Source organism: Talpa occidentalis, unplaced genomic scaffold (assembly GCF_014898055.3).
Source record: "Talpa occidentalis isolate TD23 unplaced genomic scaffold, MPIMG_talOcc4v2.1, whole genome shotgun sequence".
NCBI lineage: Eukaryota > Metazoa > Chordata > Mammalia > Eulipotyphla > Talpidae > Talpa > Talpa occidentalis.
Window position 1 is genome coordinate 64,669,402 of NW_026555331.1, and position 14,551 is coordinate 64,683,952.

Sequence of the window (14,551 nt, forward strand, 5' to 3'; positions counted from 1 at the left end):
CAGGCTTTTTTGCTGTATTTTAAAACAACATTTAATTCAGTATATTTTGTTTACACTTTTAAGTGTTTTATTGAATATTTTTATCTACTTAAGTTTCACGTGGCATAATCTCCTTATGTGGTCCTTTGCTGCAATCCATTTTTAAAATGATACTTAGTTAAGGTTTCTATTTTTAAAAAGTGTATTTTATCATTGATATTCATAGAAAAATAAAAACCAGGTAAAATTCATGACGCAATTCTTATATATATGCTTTTCCTTTTTTTTTGCAGTGTGTCTTATTCATATTTCATTGTTGTTGAACTTTATTAGATATAGCAAACTCACAAAAAATGGTGTTTCTCAAAATACTATGACGTTTTCCCAAACCTGACTTTTAAATGTATGTAAATTTCCTTGTAGAGAGATCAACTGTCTTGTAACCTTTTCTTCACTGAACACCCTATTCTAAAGCCCATAGAAACCTATTTAATTTTCCACATTCATTTACTTAATGAAATTAATGATAACTGTAATCTTTATTTTGAGTTTAAGGGTTTATGTGGAGTGATAGGAAAAGTTGATAAATGAAATATGTATGTAATACCACTAGAGGGTAGTGTTTCCAATTTATAGTTTTGCATGTGATCTGATAAATCACACTGATAAATATACCTTTATTTTATTTATTTTTTATTTTTTTATGCTCAATTAATATTTTTAATATTTTATTTTATATAATTCTTACATCATTTTTCATTTTTGCACAATGTATGCATTTTCATTTTGTTTATATTCCCCATACAATTGCACCCTCCCCTTATTTTGACCTTAGTCCTTCCTCTCCCTGCCCCCTCCAATATACCTTTATTTTAAAGATAACTTATTTTCATAAACAGGCCCTCAGAAGTTTGCATTAGTGACTCATAGAGATATTATTACATGGACTAATTTATTTTTAATTCAAATTCTCTTTAGCCCATTATTCCTATGTTTACACAAAATATTCGAGAAGGCTTTAGATCACTTGGAGGAACAAGTAAGTTCTGATTCATATCACTTTTCTAATTATAATATAATATTTTAAATATTTGGACTTTGAGACCCTGTAAGGAATCCTTTTGAATTATTACTTTAGATAATAGAATATATTGATGTTTAAAGTCTGAATGATAACTGGTTCTAAGCAATGGTGGTTCTTAGTTGTTGGATTGTTTTAAGAGTCTCATATGCATACTGAATGTACTTTTTTCCATAATGGACTTTATAAAATTGCAGTATGAATTGTCAAATTTACTGTGTTAAACTGTGCTGTTGAGGTTGAGAATAAATATATGTATTCTAACCCCCGGAGAAATTACAGTTTAAAAAATGGATGGCAGTGTGATATTGAATTAAGATTAACAACCAATGGATATCACTTGCTTTATTTGTTACTTTTTATTTTCTATTTCTTTGTTTTTTAAAGAATATTTTGAATCTTGATATATTTACACTGAACAGTGCTTTTTGTTTACCTTCAATTTATTGATGGCAAAATAAACTTTGAGTCTCATTATAGAAGAGATAACATTTGAGCATGCTTTTCTTGTTGTCATGTCTCAGTTGTTTTCCTTTTCTTTTAGAAATTTCATTATTTGTTTTGTGCATCCCATGGTTCATGTATTATTATGTTTTATATCCCTAGCATTGTATCATTAATATTCTCACCTACATACAAATTCCCTCCTAAAGCACTTTAAACTTCTTTCTTTTGTCTAATGTTGGTCTGTTGTTGATATTCCACTATTTTAAGTCATGCTTTTTCTTTTTCTCAAATTTAAAGTAGAAAGGTGGATTGATGTGATATTTAACATCTGTTCTAGAATTATTTTGTACAATTTTCTCTGAGATCAGTTCTTTAGAATTTGTCACATATCAGAAATTACTCCTAATCTTGTTTTAAAATTCCCTTTTGACTGCTTTTTGACTTTTCTTGACTTTAAAAGTAGAAAAATACCATAAATTAGTATCTAGTGATTTTTTTTTTGAGTATTACTTTGGGCTTTATGATATATTCTATGTTTCATATGTAGAAAGTATTTTAAAGTTTAAGTGCAGTTTATAGATATGTTGTCTTCTTTGAATTCCATTTTTTTAAAACTTAGTTTTATTTTTTTTTAATTTCTTTGAATTCTTTAAAAAGAAAAACTTAACCATAGTTCATCAGTTTATTTTACACTGACTGCCACTTTTTAACCCTGTTAAATTTTATATTTGGTCATTAGCATTAAATTTTTTTTGCTTTTTGTTTTCCCTAATTTATAATAATTATGTTCATAGTCTTTACCTAGTTTATTGGTGCATTTTAGTTTCATTTTTATGTAAGTTTATTTTATGCTTCCATTTTTTCTTTCAGTCATGTAAGTCACATATTTGTGAGTTTCTAGATTTTTTAGTGTAATTTTGGTTGTAGTCTTTACACTTTGCTTTGCAATAATGGGAATTAATTTGCCATTTTTAATTCTCATATTTGTAAAGCACATTTTTTTTAAACTTTAAAGCATTTCTAAGTTTACAAAAAAATTGAGCAGAAAGCTCAGAAAGGACCTAGATACCCCCTCATCATGTCCAGTTTCTCCTATTAGTAACATCTTGCAATAGTTTTGTACATTTGTTACCATTGATAAAAAGCTCATTTTTAAAAAAACATAATTATTTGTGAAGAGGAGATACTATTTGATATCTTCTATGTTTTACATAATTAGTTGAAAGTTTACAGTTTGTTGAGTATTTATTAACCAATTAAAATGATTTTGTTTACTTTAACACAGGGTTATTTAGGTGGCTTTATGAAAAATTCCGCTATCCATTTGCTCCAATGTATGGAGGTTTTCCAGTGAAATTACGTACCTATTTAGGTGATCCCATTCCGTATGATCCAAAGATAACAGCAGAAGAATTAGCTGAAAAGGTAATTATTCATTCTTTCTTACTCTTAGGATAGATTTTTACCTTTAAGTATTAAAATTTTATTCACTTATTCTAAAAGCATGTTCTAAATTAGTGGTGAGTTCTCCCCAAGGGACATTTGGCATTGTCTGGAGACAAATTTTTTATTATTATAATAGGCAGGCTGCTATCTGGTGGTGCTGCATGCATCTAGTGGGTAAAGGGTAAGGATACTAGAAAGCAGTCTGCATTATACAGGATGACTCCCCCAATTTCCCAACGAAGAACTATTCGTTCTAAAGTATCAATAGTGTTGAGAATCCTTGTTCTTGGCACTGATGATTAAAGAATTTAGTTTAGTGATACTTAGAAGAAGAATACTTGGACCTTCATGAAAAGAAAGATATTATTTTTGCCTGGTAGAAATATCTTGGGAGGAAAATGGAATGGTGGGTTATGAAGTCAGATTGTTCCTAGCTGAACTTTCTCTTTGCTGTGTGACCAAGGATACTCTTCACCTCACTCTTCTAGTCTGCAAAGCAGGAAAGAAAATAGTACCTACTCATAGTTTTCCCTGAAGGTTACATGAGATTGCTCTGTTTGTTGTTTAGAACAGTGTATGGCAGATAGGAAATTCTCCATGTAGAGTGGCTGGTGCTTAATCTTAATCTTAGAGACTTGCAGTCCAAATCAGTGTTATAAGGTGGATAAGTGTTACCACACTGTGTGCTTACAACAGAGTGTCTCAACCTGGGCACAGTCACCATTTTTTGTGGGGGCTGACCTTTGCATTGCAGGATGTTTACCAGCATCTCTGTTCACCTAGATACCAGAAGTATTCCCATCCCCACCCCTAATCAATCGTAACAGTGAAAATATGTCTCAGCACATTGTCATAGGTGGGCCACAATGTCCCCTGGTTGAGAACTGCTATCTTGAGGTATAATGGAAGCAGAAAGGAAAAGCATATAAATTTTATCTAGATGCTTGCTGGAGGTAGGTGATATTTGAACTGAGTTTTGAAAAACAAGAGGGGATTAACTGAACAAAGAATAGAGGAAATATATAATGGGAAGGTGACATGAAATAGTGTAAAATCTTTGAGGAGTAGATAGTTTATTGTAGATGAGGCTAGAAATGTAGGAAGGGTTTAGACTTTGATGGCCTATAATTGATTTTGTTTCTTGAAAGCCAGGGTGGGTGCTGTTGGAAGCAGATGAATGTCTTAATAGGTTTGAACTTAGAAAGATTACTAGAATAAGTGAAAGTGACTTTGGGAAGAGTAGAAGCTCAAAAAGAAAAGGGACGGTTTTGTGAAGGAAAATACTAGGAAAAGTTTCCTAGAATGAGGTAATTTTGTACTGGGTGTTCAAAGATGGGCCTGTGGATTTTGGGCATGAGGGAAGTGTATGAACAATGAAAAAGTGACAGGAAAGTAGATTGCATAGCACAACAGTGTTGAACAGTCTAAAATGATTAGAATAAGAAGATTGGGAAGTACTGCCTAGTAAATCCTCCTCTAGGAATTTTGCAAAGCCCAGGAACTCAATAAAATTTCTAGAAACCCTCTGCCAACAATGTCCATATTACTTTGTCTCAAAGAGCATTTCCTAGTCTCATCTGACCAAAATTCTCCCTGTTTTTCTTTTTTTTTGTAAAGATTTATTTATTTTGTTTATGCATACAAGAACTGGGGTACAGGCCAGAAGTGTGGGAGGGTGAGAGGATTCTCCAGAGACAGAGTGGGGAACAGAACAGGTAGACTGACTGAAATACACTGCTGAGGGGAGCAGCGGGCAAGACAGGAGAGGTCTGCCGTGCCATGTGGGTAGCTCCCCGGCTGGCCAGGATCGAACCTGCGCTGCAGAGGCTATGAACAGCTATCCAGACTGCGTTCAACCACCTGCGCCATGAGGGAGGCCCACCCTGTTTTTCTTTGTGTAGCATTTACGGCTATGAAGTAAACGTGGGTCGTTAGCTTAGTGAGTAGAGTTTGATTGAGATGAGACTGAGAAATTAAGTAGGAGCTACATTTTTAGGCCCTTAAACATCAAATTAAGGAATTTGTCTACCAACTACTTTTCAATTAGGATAGACTTTGGAAGTTGCTCATGTCAGTCCCACCCTAATTTTTTGGCCAAAACAAGTAATTGTAAATTCATCCTTTAAATGCTTTGTAAAGGTGATTGTAGCAATTGTCATTGCTTAGATACATATAAAAAAAAGTGCATTCTTCCAATTCCTAACACAGTGTTGGATATTTAAGTACAGATCAATAAATGTTCAGTGAATGAATGAATTAAATAACTCTTTCCATATTTACTTGAATATGGAGACAAAGTACAGATTTGTGAGATTTTATAGAGCCAGATTACTCACTAATTCTGAATATTTGCCTGGAGGATATCTAGATCTATGTTTATGTAGGTAATTTTTGGAATATTGTACATGAGTTTGGGAGAGTAGTCAAATTGATGCTGAAGATTTAGAAATTGTATTGAGACAGTTGTTGAAGCCATTGCCTTTACAAGACAGGTTAGAGAGAGAAAGAGAACTGAAGAGGGTGTAAGAGATGTAACATTTAAATAGGAAGGTCAAGGAAGAATCAAAGTTGAATGAAAGGGAGTGGGAGAGAGGTAGGAAACCAAGTAAATTCGTGGGAAAGAAGTCGGCTGTAGAGGTTTTTTAAAAAATAGAAATGATCAACTTACCCATTTTTAAGTTTTTAGTTTGGTAGTGTTAAACAATGTACATTGTTCTGTAGTATAATAGATTTCTTAACTTTTTCATCTTGCAAAACTGAATCTCTCAAACCACTAAACACCAACTCCCTATTTCTTTTTTTTTTTTTTTCCTATCAATACCTTACTCTGGTTCTTTTATGGGTGCACAATATTCCAATTTTTCCAGTTTTATGAAGATATGAGTGACATATAACATTGTATAAATTTAAGATGTACAGTGGCAAGATTGATACATGTGTATTACAGAATGATTGCCACAATAAGTTAGTTAATAGTTCCATCCCTGACATAATTACCACATTTTCTGTGTGTTCAGTGACAGTATTTAAGATCTACTCTCTCAGCACTTTCAAACATGTCATGAGGAGGTGTTACCTATTATCACTATGCTCTACATTATATCCTCAGAAATTACTCTTGTTGTAATTGGAAGATTGTGCTCTTTACCAACATCTTCCCATTCCTGCCTTGCCCAGTTCCTGCCAAACACCATTCTATTCTGTTTCTATGATTTCTGCTTTTTTAGACTCTACATATAAGTGAAATCATACACTAACTCTGCAGTTCTGCCTCTCCATAAATGCTGTAACCACCCTTCTACTTTTTCTCTAAGTGAGTTTGACTACTTTAGATACCACGTTAGATCCTATAGTATAATGATCCCTAAATTTTCACAAATTCAAAGTTACTAGCATCCAAATTAATGTAGAAATGAAACCATATTTGAAAAATGGGTGACAAATTCAATTTAATTTGGTATTAGAGATTTTAACTAGAGCTATTAGGCAAGAATAGGAAATAAAAGGAATTCAGATTGGAAAAGAAGAAATTGAAACTCATTATTTATAGATTATGATGATGTTATGTATAGAAAATCCTAAAGACTACATCAAAAAGCTATTGGAAATAATAAATGAATATAGTAAAGTGACAGGTTACAAAATCAACATACACATATTTGCTGCATTTTTTTATGGACAAATAATGAACAATAAGAAAAAGAAATTAAGAAAATAATTCCATTCACAGTTGCAGTAATTAGAATGGAATACTATTCAGCAATCAAAAAAGATAAACTAATGACATTTGCAGCAAAATGGAGGTGGAAGGATTATGCTCAGTGAAATAAGTCAGCAGGAAAAAGAAAAATATTGGATTGTTTCACTTATAGGAGGAATATAGGGGAACCAAATAAGACACAGTGGCGGGAAGAGGGGGAGATAACAATACAAAACACAACACAACAAAACAAAAACAGACAATTATAAGCCAGAGACATCCTGCAGGGGAGGGGGAGGGAGAGGAATTGGAAGGAGGGAGTGAGAGAGGAGCACAGGGGACTGTGGTGATGGTGCACTGGTGAATTGGTGGAGGAAATTCTGTGGGGACTACACCTGAGGGGGGGAAGCAAACATTGTTTAAAAATGAATAATGATGTAAATTATATATAAATAAATAAATTTTAAAAAAGAATTAAATGCCTAAGAATTAACCTAGCCAAGGAGGTGAAGGACTCGTACAATGAAAACTACAAGACTACTAAAGGATATAGATAGAGTATGATTTAGAGGGTTGGAAAGACAGTCCATATTCAAAGATGAGAAGAATTATAGTCAAGACAACCTTTCTACCAAAAGCTATAAATACATTTAATGGAATTCCATTATAATGCCAATGATATTCTTCAGAGAAATATAGCAAAAAAATTCAATTTTTATAGGACCATAAAAGGCCTAGAATAGCTAAAACAATACTGAGAATAAAGGAGAAATGTAGGTGTCATGTTACCTGATATGATATTAGAATAAAAAGCCAGCCGCGAGGATCAGTGGAATAGAATTGAAAACCCAGAAGTAAATCCACACACATATCTGTTATGTAATCTGTTACGTAAGCCACAATCATGCAATGGAGAAAGGAGAGTTTCGTCAACAAATGGTGTTGGGAAATCTGGGCAGTAATATGTGAAAGAATGAAGTTGGATCATTTTCTAACTCCATGTATAGAAATAAATTCAAAATGGATTAAATACTTAGATATAAGAACTGCAAAGGAAAATAAACAGAAGGAAACATTGATATATTTCTTGACATTAGTGATAAAGATGTTTTTGGAGACTCAATCCCAATGGCAGTGGAAATAAAAGCAAAAAGGATTACCTCAAATTAAAAAGGTTTTACACAGAGAGAAAATACATGTCTGTTGAAAAGATATTGTACTGAGTCAGAGAAAATATTGACACATTAAACATCCAAAAATGGGCTACATCCAAGATATGTAAAATAAATTTATTCAATTTAACGAAAAAAAGAAAGCACATATAATTAATGGGCAGGATGTCTAAACAGACATTTCACTAAAAAGGATACCCAGAAGGTCATTAGATACATGGAAAAATGTTCATTGTTGCTTTTAATAAGGGAGATGCATATCAAAACCACAATGAGTATCATTTCACACCTCTGAGAATGGCACATGTTAAAATGATATTTCCAAAAACAAATGCTAGAGAGGATGTGGCGAAACAGGAATCCTGTTATATTGGGGGAAATGTAAACTAGTGTAGCCGTTTTAGAAAGCAGTCTTAAAAAATCAAGAATAGAAATACCATATGACCCAGTGTTGCTATTTTTTGGGCATCTGTCCAAAGGATATGAAACCATCAACTCAAAAAATTATATGCTCTACAGTGTTTATGTAGCATTATTTGTAATAACTGAAACATTGAAACAGCTTATGTGCCCACTAATATAGGATCGGATTAAAAAAGAGGTGGTATAGCCACACAATGGAGTAATATTCAGTCATAAGGAAAGATGAAATGTTGCCGTTTATAGCAAAGTTTGAGGAATTGTGTGTACTAAAGCAAGTCAGAATGACAAAAACAAATAATGAATGTTTATACAGCAAGAGATTTGATAAAGAAAAATATTTAATAAAAACTAAATATTGAAACAACCCCAATGCCTCAAAATAGACAGCTTCATCAAAACATTGTGGTATATTTATAAATGGAATATTACTTAGTGATCAAAAAAGACAAATTCAGGCCATTTGCGGCAATGTGGATGGAGTTGGAAGGGATTATGCTAGCAGATAATACCGATGGTCTCACTTATATGTGGAATATAAAGAAACCAAACAAAAGGGCAAGAAAAAGACAAAACTAGCAAGCTGACCATAGAACTGAGGCACACAGTAGAGGAGGGGACAGGATGGAAGGGACAAAACAAGAGAGGGATTAACACAAGGGAATGTGGGGATGGTTCACTGATGATGTGGTGACAGAAGAACTATGGGGACTACAACAATATAAGAAACAAATTTTAATTAATATAAAAGTTTAAAAACTACTGGACACTTATAAATGAAGTGAGGTTAGGGGGGAGAAGGAAGGAGAAAGGATCAAAGGGGATGGGATAACAAATTAAAAAATGGATGACAGACTGTTCGGGCATTTGTGCAAAAGAGCAGTTTGTAAATAATCTAAATCTAAATGAAAATATTATCTACTGAAGAGGACACTTACTTGGGATATTTCCTTAAAGTTTTATCAGTCTTAATCTCTTCTTTTTCCTTGCTTGCAATTTCTCTCTCTCTCTGCCTCTTGACATTCTCATACACAAATACACATATAAATACAAATTTATATACACACGTGTATCATATATACATGTATTATTAAGGTGGAAAGAAAATGGAGAGAAGAGATAGATTTGAGTGAGTGATATTGGAGAGATGAAACTGGACCAACGATGAATGACTATTGTGAATGAGAAGCAGAAAATGTTAAGGTTGCCTTCTAGGTTTGGATTGACTTGGCTACATACATGGTAGTGTCATTTGCTGAAAAAAGTGAAGTCATGAAAGGAGAAAGTATGGGGGATAGGATGGTAGTTTAGGATTAAGAAGTCTTAAGTTAGAGGTGCCTTTCAAACATTTTCAGGAAGTCATACTGTACATTCCTATCTGAAACTGGGGACTGGAGAGATATAAATTTGGGAGTGATCAGCAAATAGGTGGCAATTAAATATATAGGTCAGGTTATTGAAATGTTAAAGAGTAAGTTAGTGCCTGATTTTGAGATTCAAAGGAGATTGAAAGGGAGCAGTTTGAAAGCTGGAGAAAAACCTAGTTTTTTTTCTGGTGTGCCTATGAGGGCTCCAGAAGAATCATCAATGATGACTGAGATAAAAAGACTGTCCATTGGATTTATTGGTAAAAGGGGGGTCATTGGTAATCTTTGCAAGACTTGTATTTTTCTTAATACCTATCCCTGATATTCCCCTGAAAATTCTTCATTGATACCTCAATTCATACACTTGATATTTAACTCCCTTTATGATTGAGTTGAAATCTAAGTTTAAAACATACCATTTAGCTTTTGAAAACATACTTGAAACCCCAGCCATCTCTCACTAACTTGCCATTCCTTAAACAGTTGTTTTCCTGTGGTCTTTTTTTGTTGTGCTTCGTCCTTCACTGTTACTGAAATATTTCTGGTTTGTGAATTTTGAACTTCCAGATATCCTTTTTCACATGTTGGACGACACATCTCTCACATTATCTTATATATTTTAATTACTTTGTACTTAATTATGCTTAGCAAATTATGAGCTTTTTGAAGTTAGAGGCTATATCACTATTACAGCTTCCAAAGCATCTTACGCTTCCTGAATTAATAATAAAATTTTAAAATATATACTGTGTAGTGCACTACCTATGTGGTAGTAGTCATTGTGCCAATTACCCGAGGACTTGGCTTCAATCTTTTTATTCGTGTTTATTAATTTCACTTAAAAAGAAATGAAAGGGGCCTTCCTGGTGGCGCAAGGGGTTAAGCATCGCATTATGAGGCAATCCACAGCCTCTAAAGCATGGGTTCGATCCCTGGGCCGGCCAGAGAGAAACACACATGGCGAGGCAGGCCTCTCCTGACTCGCCTGCTGCTCCCCTCGGCAGTGTGTTTCGTTCAGTCTGCTTGTTCTGTTCCTCACTCTGTCTCTGGTGGATCCTCTCACCCCCCTCATCTCTGGCCTGTACCCCAGCTCTTATATGCATAAATAAATAAATCTTAAAAAAAAAAGAGGGGCCTCCCCTGGTGGCGCAGCGGTTGAGCACTGGGCTGCGAGGCTGCCTGCAGCCTCTGCAGCGTCGGTTCAATCCCTGGCCGCCGGTGAGGGTTCCACATGGCGCTCAGACCTCTCCTGCTGCCCGCTGCTCCCCTCAGCAGTGTAGCTCGGTCCCTCTGCCTATTCTGTTCCCCGCTCTGGCTTTGGTGAATTCTCTCACCCTCCCACGCTTGTATGAATAAATAAATAAATCTTTAAAAAAAAAAAGAGAGATGAAGGTCCAAGATTTGTAAAAAGAAGACTTTCTGAAAGGTTGTCATCTGAAACAAAGTGTACGTGAATGTACATATACGTACTATGTATATACTTAAATGAAATAGCTAGATACCACAAACTGATTTAAATATAAAAACTTGAAATTTGTCAAGAATTTAATGGGAAACAGTTTTAGAAGATTTCTTGATATATCCCAATTGACTTCCTTGCTATGACTTAATTAAAATGTCTGGAAATTGAGACAATAAACTAAAAAGTATGTCAGCTCATTCATAACTTTCCTCACTTTTTCCTGTTGCGTTGCCTCATGTAATTGTTTCATGTGTACAATGATGAAAGAAAAAATGCACATACTTACTAGTTACTAGAAAGCAGTGAAACTTGCATTTGCGCACTATGTTTTTTCTTCTGTGTGTGTGTTTTTTTTCCCCTTTTGAGTGTTTACTGTATACAGGATATTGTACTCAGTATCATTAAAGTATTGAAGTATATCTTACAACCTAGTGTTGAAAATGGTCGTGAGATAATAATGCAAATATAGTAAGTGTAAGAAAATGCTATGGTGTACGGTGAAGGAAGCCATTAATTTTGAGGAGATATGGGTGCTAATTTGGGGAAGACTTCTTGAAAGTAGTACTGTATAAAAATCTTTACAAAGTAAAATGATATGTATTGAGAACTAAAAGAATATTGGCTTTTCTTTTGTTTTCTTAATAGACAAAGAATGCTGTTCAAGCTTTGATAGATACGCACCAAAGAATACCAGGAAACATTATGAGTGCTCTGTTAGAACGTTTTCATAAAAAACAAAAGATCCACCAGAAGATGACTTAATACATTTATATCGATATGTTTGTCTCTGTAGTACTGTCTTCTAAATTTTGTGGTTCTATAATAAGCATTTTTTAAAATCATGCTAATAGACATCTTTTGCTGAATTTGTTTAAAATTGTATTGTCAATTTTGCTTTTATAATCAATTGTATCAGATTTAAACAACTCATTACATGCCTAATAATTCAGAAAATGATCATGTTTCTTTTTATAAATTCCTAATAATGTATAATGAACATATTGATTCCTAACAATAAGGTTAGTAATAATAGGAATTTAAGTTAAACATTTCTAAGTAATGCATCTAGTTTCTGTATCTGTTGTACTCAACTAATTTTGTGAGATGTGTAACCTAGGGTCTAGTACTGATTGATGCTTAAGTTAGAAAATAATGCTTTTTTAAAAAATCTCCCCTAACTCCTTTCTTTATCTTGGGCAAATCACATAATATTTTTTTTGTGCCTCATCAGTTATTAACTTTTTAAAAACATGTTAATGATATGTTGGGGATTATTATTTTATGATCTTTATATCTACTGTGGTTGATAACTGTAGAACGAAGATTTTAACCAAATTAAACAATATCAAGATCTTTTAGAGGTTTTTGTATATATTTTGTCCATTGGATGTTTAAATTATGACTTCAGGTATGATGTCCAGTTGCCAAGCACAAAGAAGATGTACTGTTTTTCAAATTGAATAAAAACAAAATTAGGAAATGTAAAATTTCTGATTAATATTTTTAGTATTATATTTTTAATGAGAGTCTACAAACAATATAGGGTGTGCTTGCTGTACATTATCAGCCCTACAATTTGGCTTTTAAGAGTGTAAGGTTAAATCACTGTCGTGCTCTGCATTCATATGTTAGAAACTGATTCTAGGCTGATGAGCTAAGCAAAAGTTCTGCCTTTGCTCAATATTGTGTCTTACTCAGTTTGACTTTGCAACCAGTCAAATGGTTTATTGTTTCAATAAAAACATACTTGAATGATGAACTTATGTGAACAAGTTTTCCGAAAAATTAATGGTTTTCAATTTGTTGTCTCATTGAAATCTGAATTTAAAAAGTATTTAAACAAAATAGTACCAGAAATCAAATGCAGTATCTCCCTCTCTCTTTTCTAGATATTAAATTATTGGGATTTTTGTATAGATTTTTGTATTATAGGTATATGTATATGATATGTGTAATGTATATAAAATTAAGCAACATAAAAATAAAAGCTGAATTACAATAATTTCTTGTGAAATTATATGCGTGATGTTCTTCATCCCTTTAAATGATTTTTTTTGTCTCTGCATTTCTCACCATGATCATATTCATCTATCTTAACCACTATGAATAAGCCTTACTTTTTAATGTAGTAAATATATTTTCATTTCAGTTTCAGAGAAGTGTCCATTAATGATTTGTAGGTTTTTTTCTCCTACAAATTTAAAAACTGCAGAAAGAGCAACATTCATTGTTAATGAAGCAAACGCTGTTGTTTTTTACTCAATTTTTCGTTCTCTCATACTCAAACTAATAGGAAAAGTCTGTCTCACTTGATTCAAGATCTTTAACTTTGCTATTGGAATTTAAATCTCATTTAGAAGAGAGAGGGAATATGACACAATATTCCCTTATATTTATAGAAAGGTAAACGGAAATCCATGTTCCTGACTCTTTTCGAAGAGCATGTTCACAAGTCAGAATCAGATACAGACTCTCCAGAAGCATAAACATGTCATGCTTTCACAGGAAATCTTTGATGCCCTTTTAAAACCTTTCATTATGGAGCAATTTCACACTTACTGAGAAGTGGCAATAATAATGCAAAGTACTTTCATATACTCTTCACTGAGGTTCACCAATTGTTATGGCACATTTGTTTTATTCTCTTTACATGCCCCTTGTCCTATCTACATATATAAAAGATTTTCTCCTGAATCATCTAATAGGAAATCACAGATACCATGCTCTTACCTTTACCGTTAGCTGCAAGACCATCCATTTCCTGCCACCAGAATAGTGATCAACATTAGGAAATTAATCGTTGATATTAGTCGTATCAGATCAAAAGACTGGATTCAAATTCTACCAATTATCTCAATAATAACCTGTACATACATTTCTCTTTGATCCATGGTTCATGGCAGGATCACACATTACATTTAGTTTTTCTATCGCTCTAGTCACCTTTAATCTGGAGTGATTTCCCAGCCCTTCTTTGTACTAATATTTTGAAGGGGGGCAGACTATTTATCTTGTAGATAACTTTTCGATCTATTTCCCCTGATAATTTCTTCATGATTTGATTCAGTTATGCATTACTCCGGAAATACCATGTAAATGGTGCTATTTTCTTTCCAATGTATCACGTAAGAAGATGTACATCTTGGTATATGTCAGTAGTGTAGTAACTTTTATCACTTGGTTAAAATGCCTCCCACCAGATTTCTTGCCTGTAAAATATTTTTCCTTTGTAATGAGTAAGTTCATGGACAAAAACTTTGATACCCACCATTATCACCTACTAGTTTTAGCATCCTTAGACTATTGCCTGAGTAAATTACTTCTATGAGTGTTTTGAAATTTGACTTCCTATTTTACATTTATTGGTTGACATTCCGTATGTTGTAAGAATTTAGAGAAATAACACTTTCTTGATTGATTGATAGATAGAATATATATCTTATTCTCTGTTTCTTTCTCTTTGCTGATACTGTAGAA

At 33.3% G+C, this 14,551-nt stretch overlaps 1 protein-coding gene across 7 annotated transcripts in view; it reads left to right on the forward strand.

The window, feature by feature from the left end:
- TMEM68 (transmembrane protein 68) overlaps positions 1 to 13,061 on the forward strand; it is a 45,155-nt gene extending 32,094 nt beyond the window's left edge. For 5 of the 7 annotated variants that reach the window (XM_037506524.2, XM_054692263.1, XM_037506505.2 and 2 more), the window contains 3 exons: positions 958 to 1,018; positions 2,793 to 2,932; positions 11,720 to 13,061. In XM_037506524.2, the coding sequence (XP_037362421.1) occupies positions 958 to 1,018; positions 2,793 to 2,932; positions 11,720 to 11,836 (318 nt within the window). In that variant the 3' untranslated portion in view covers positions 11,837 to 13,061. Of the gene's footprint in view, positions 1 to 272; positions 383 to 957; positions 1,019 to 2,792; positions 2,933 to 11,719 lie in introns of those variants that run through there. The other 2 variants (XM_037506538.2, XM_037506531.2) reach the window with 2 other exon arrangements.
- Positions 13,062 to 14,551: the final 1,490 nt, after the last annotated feature.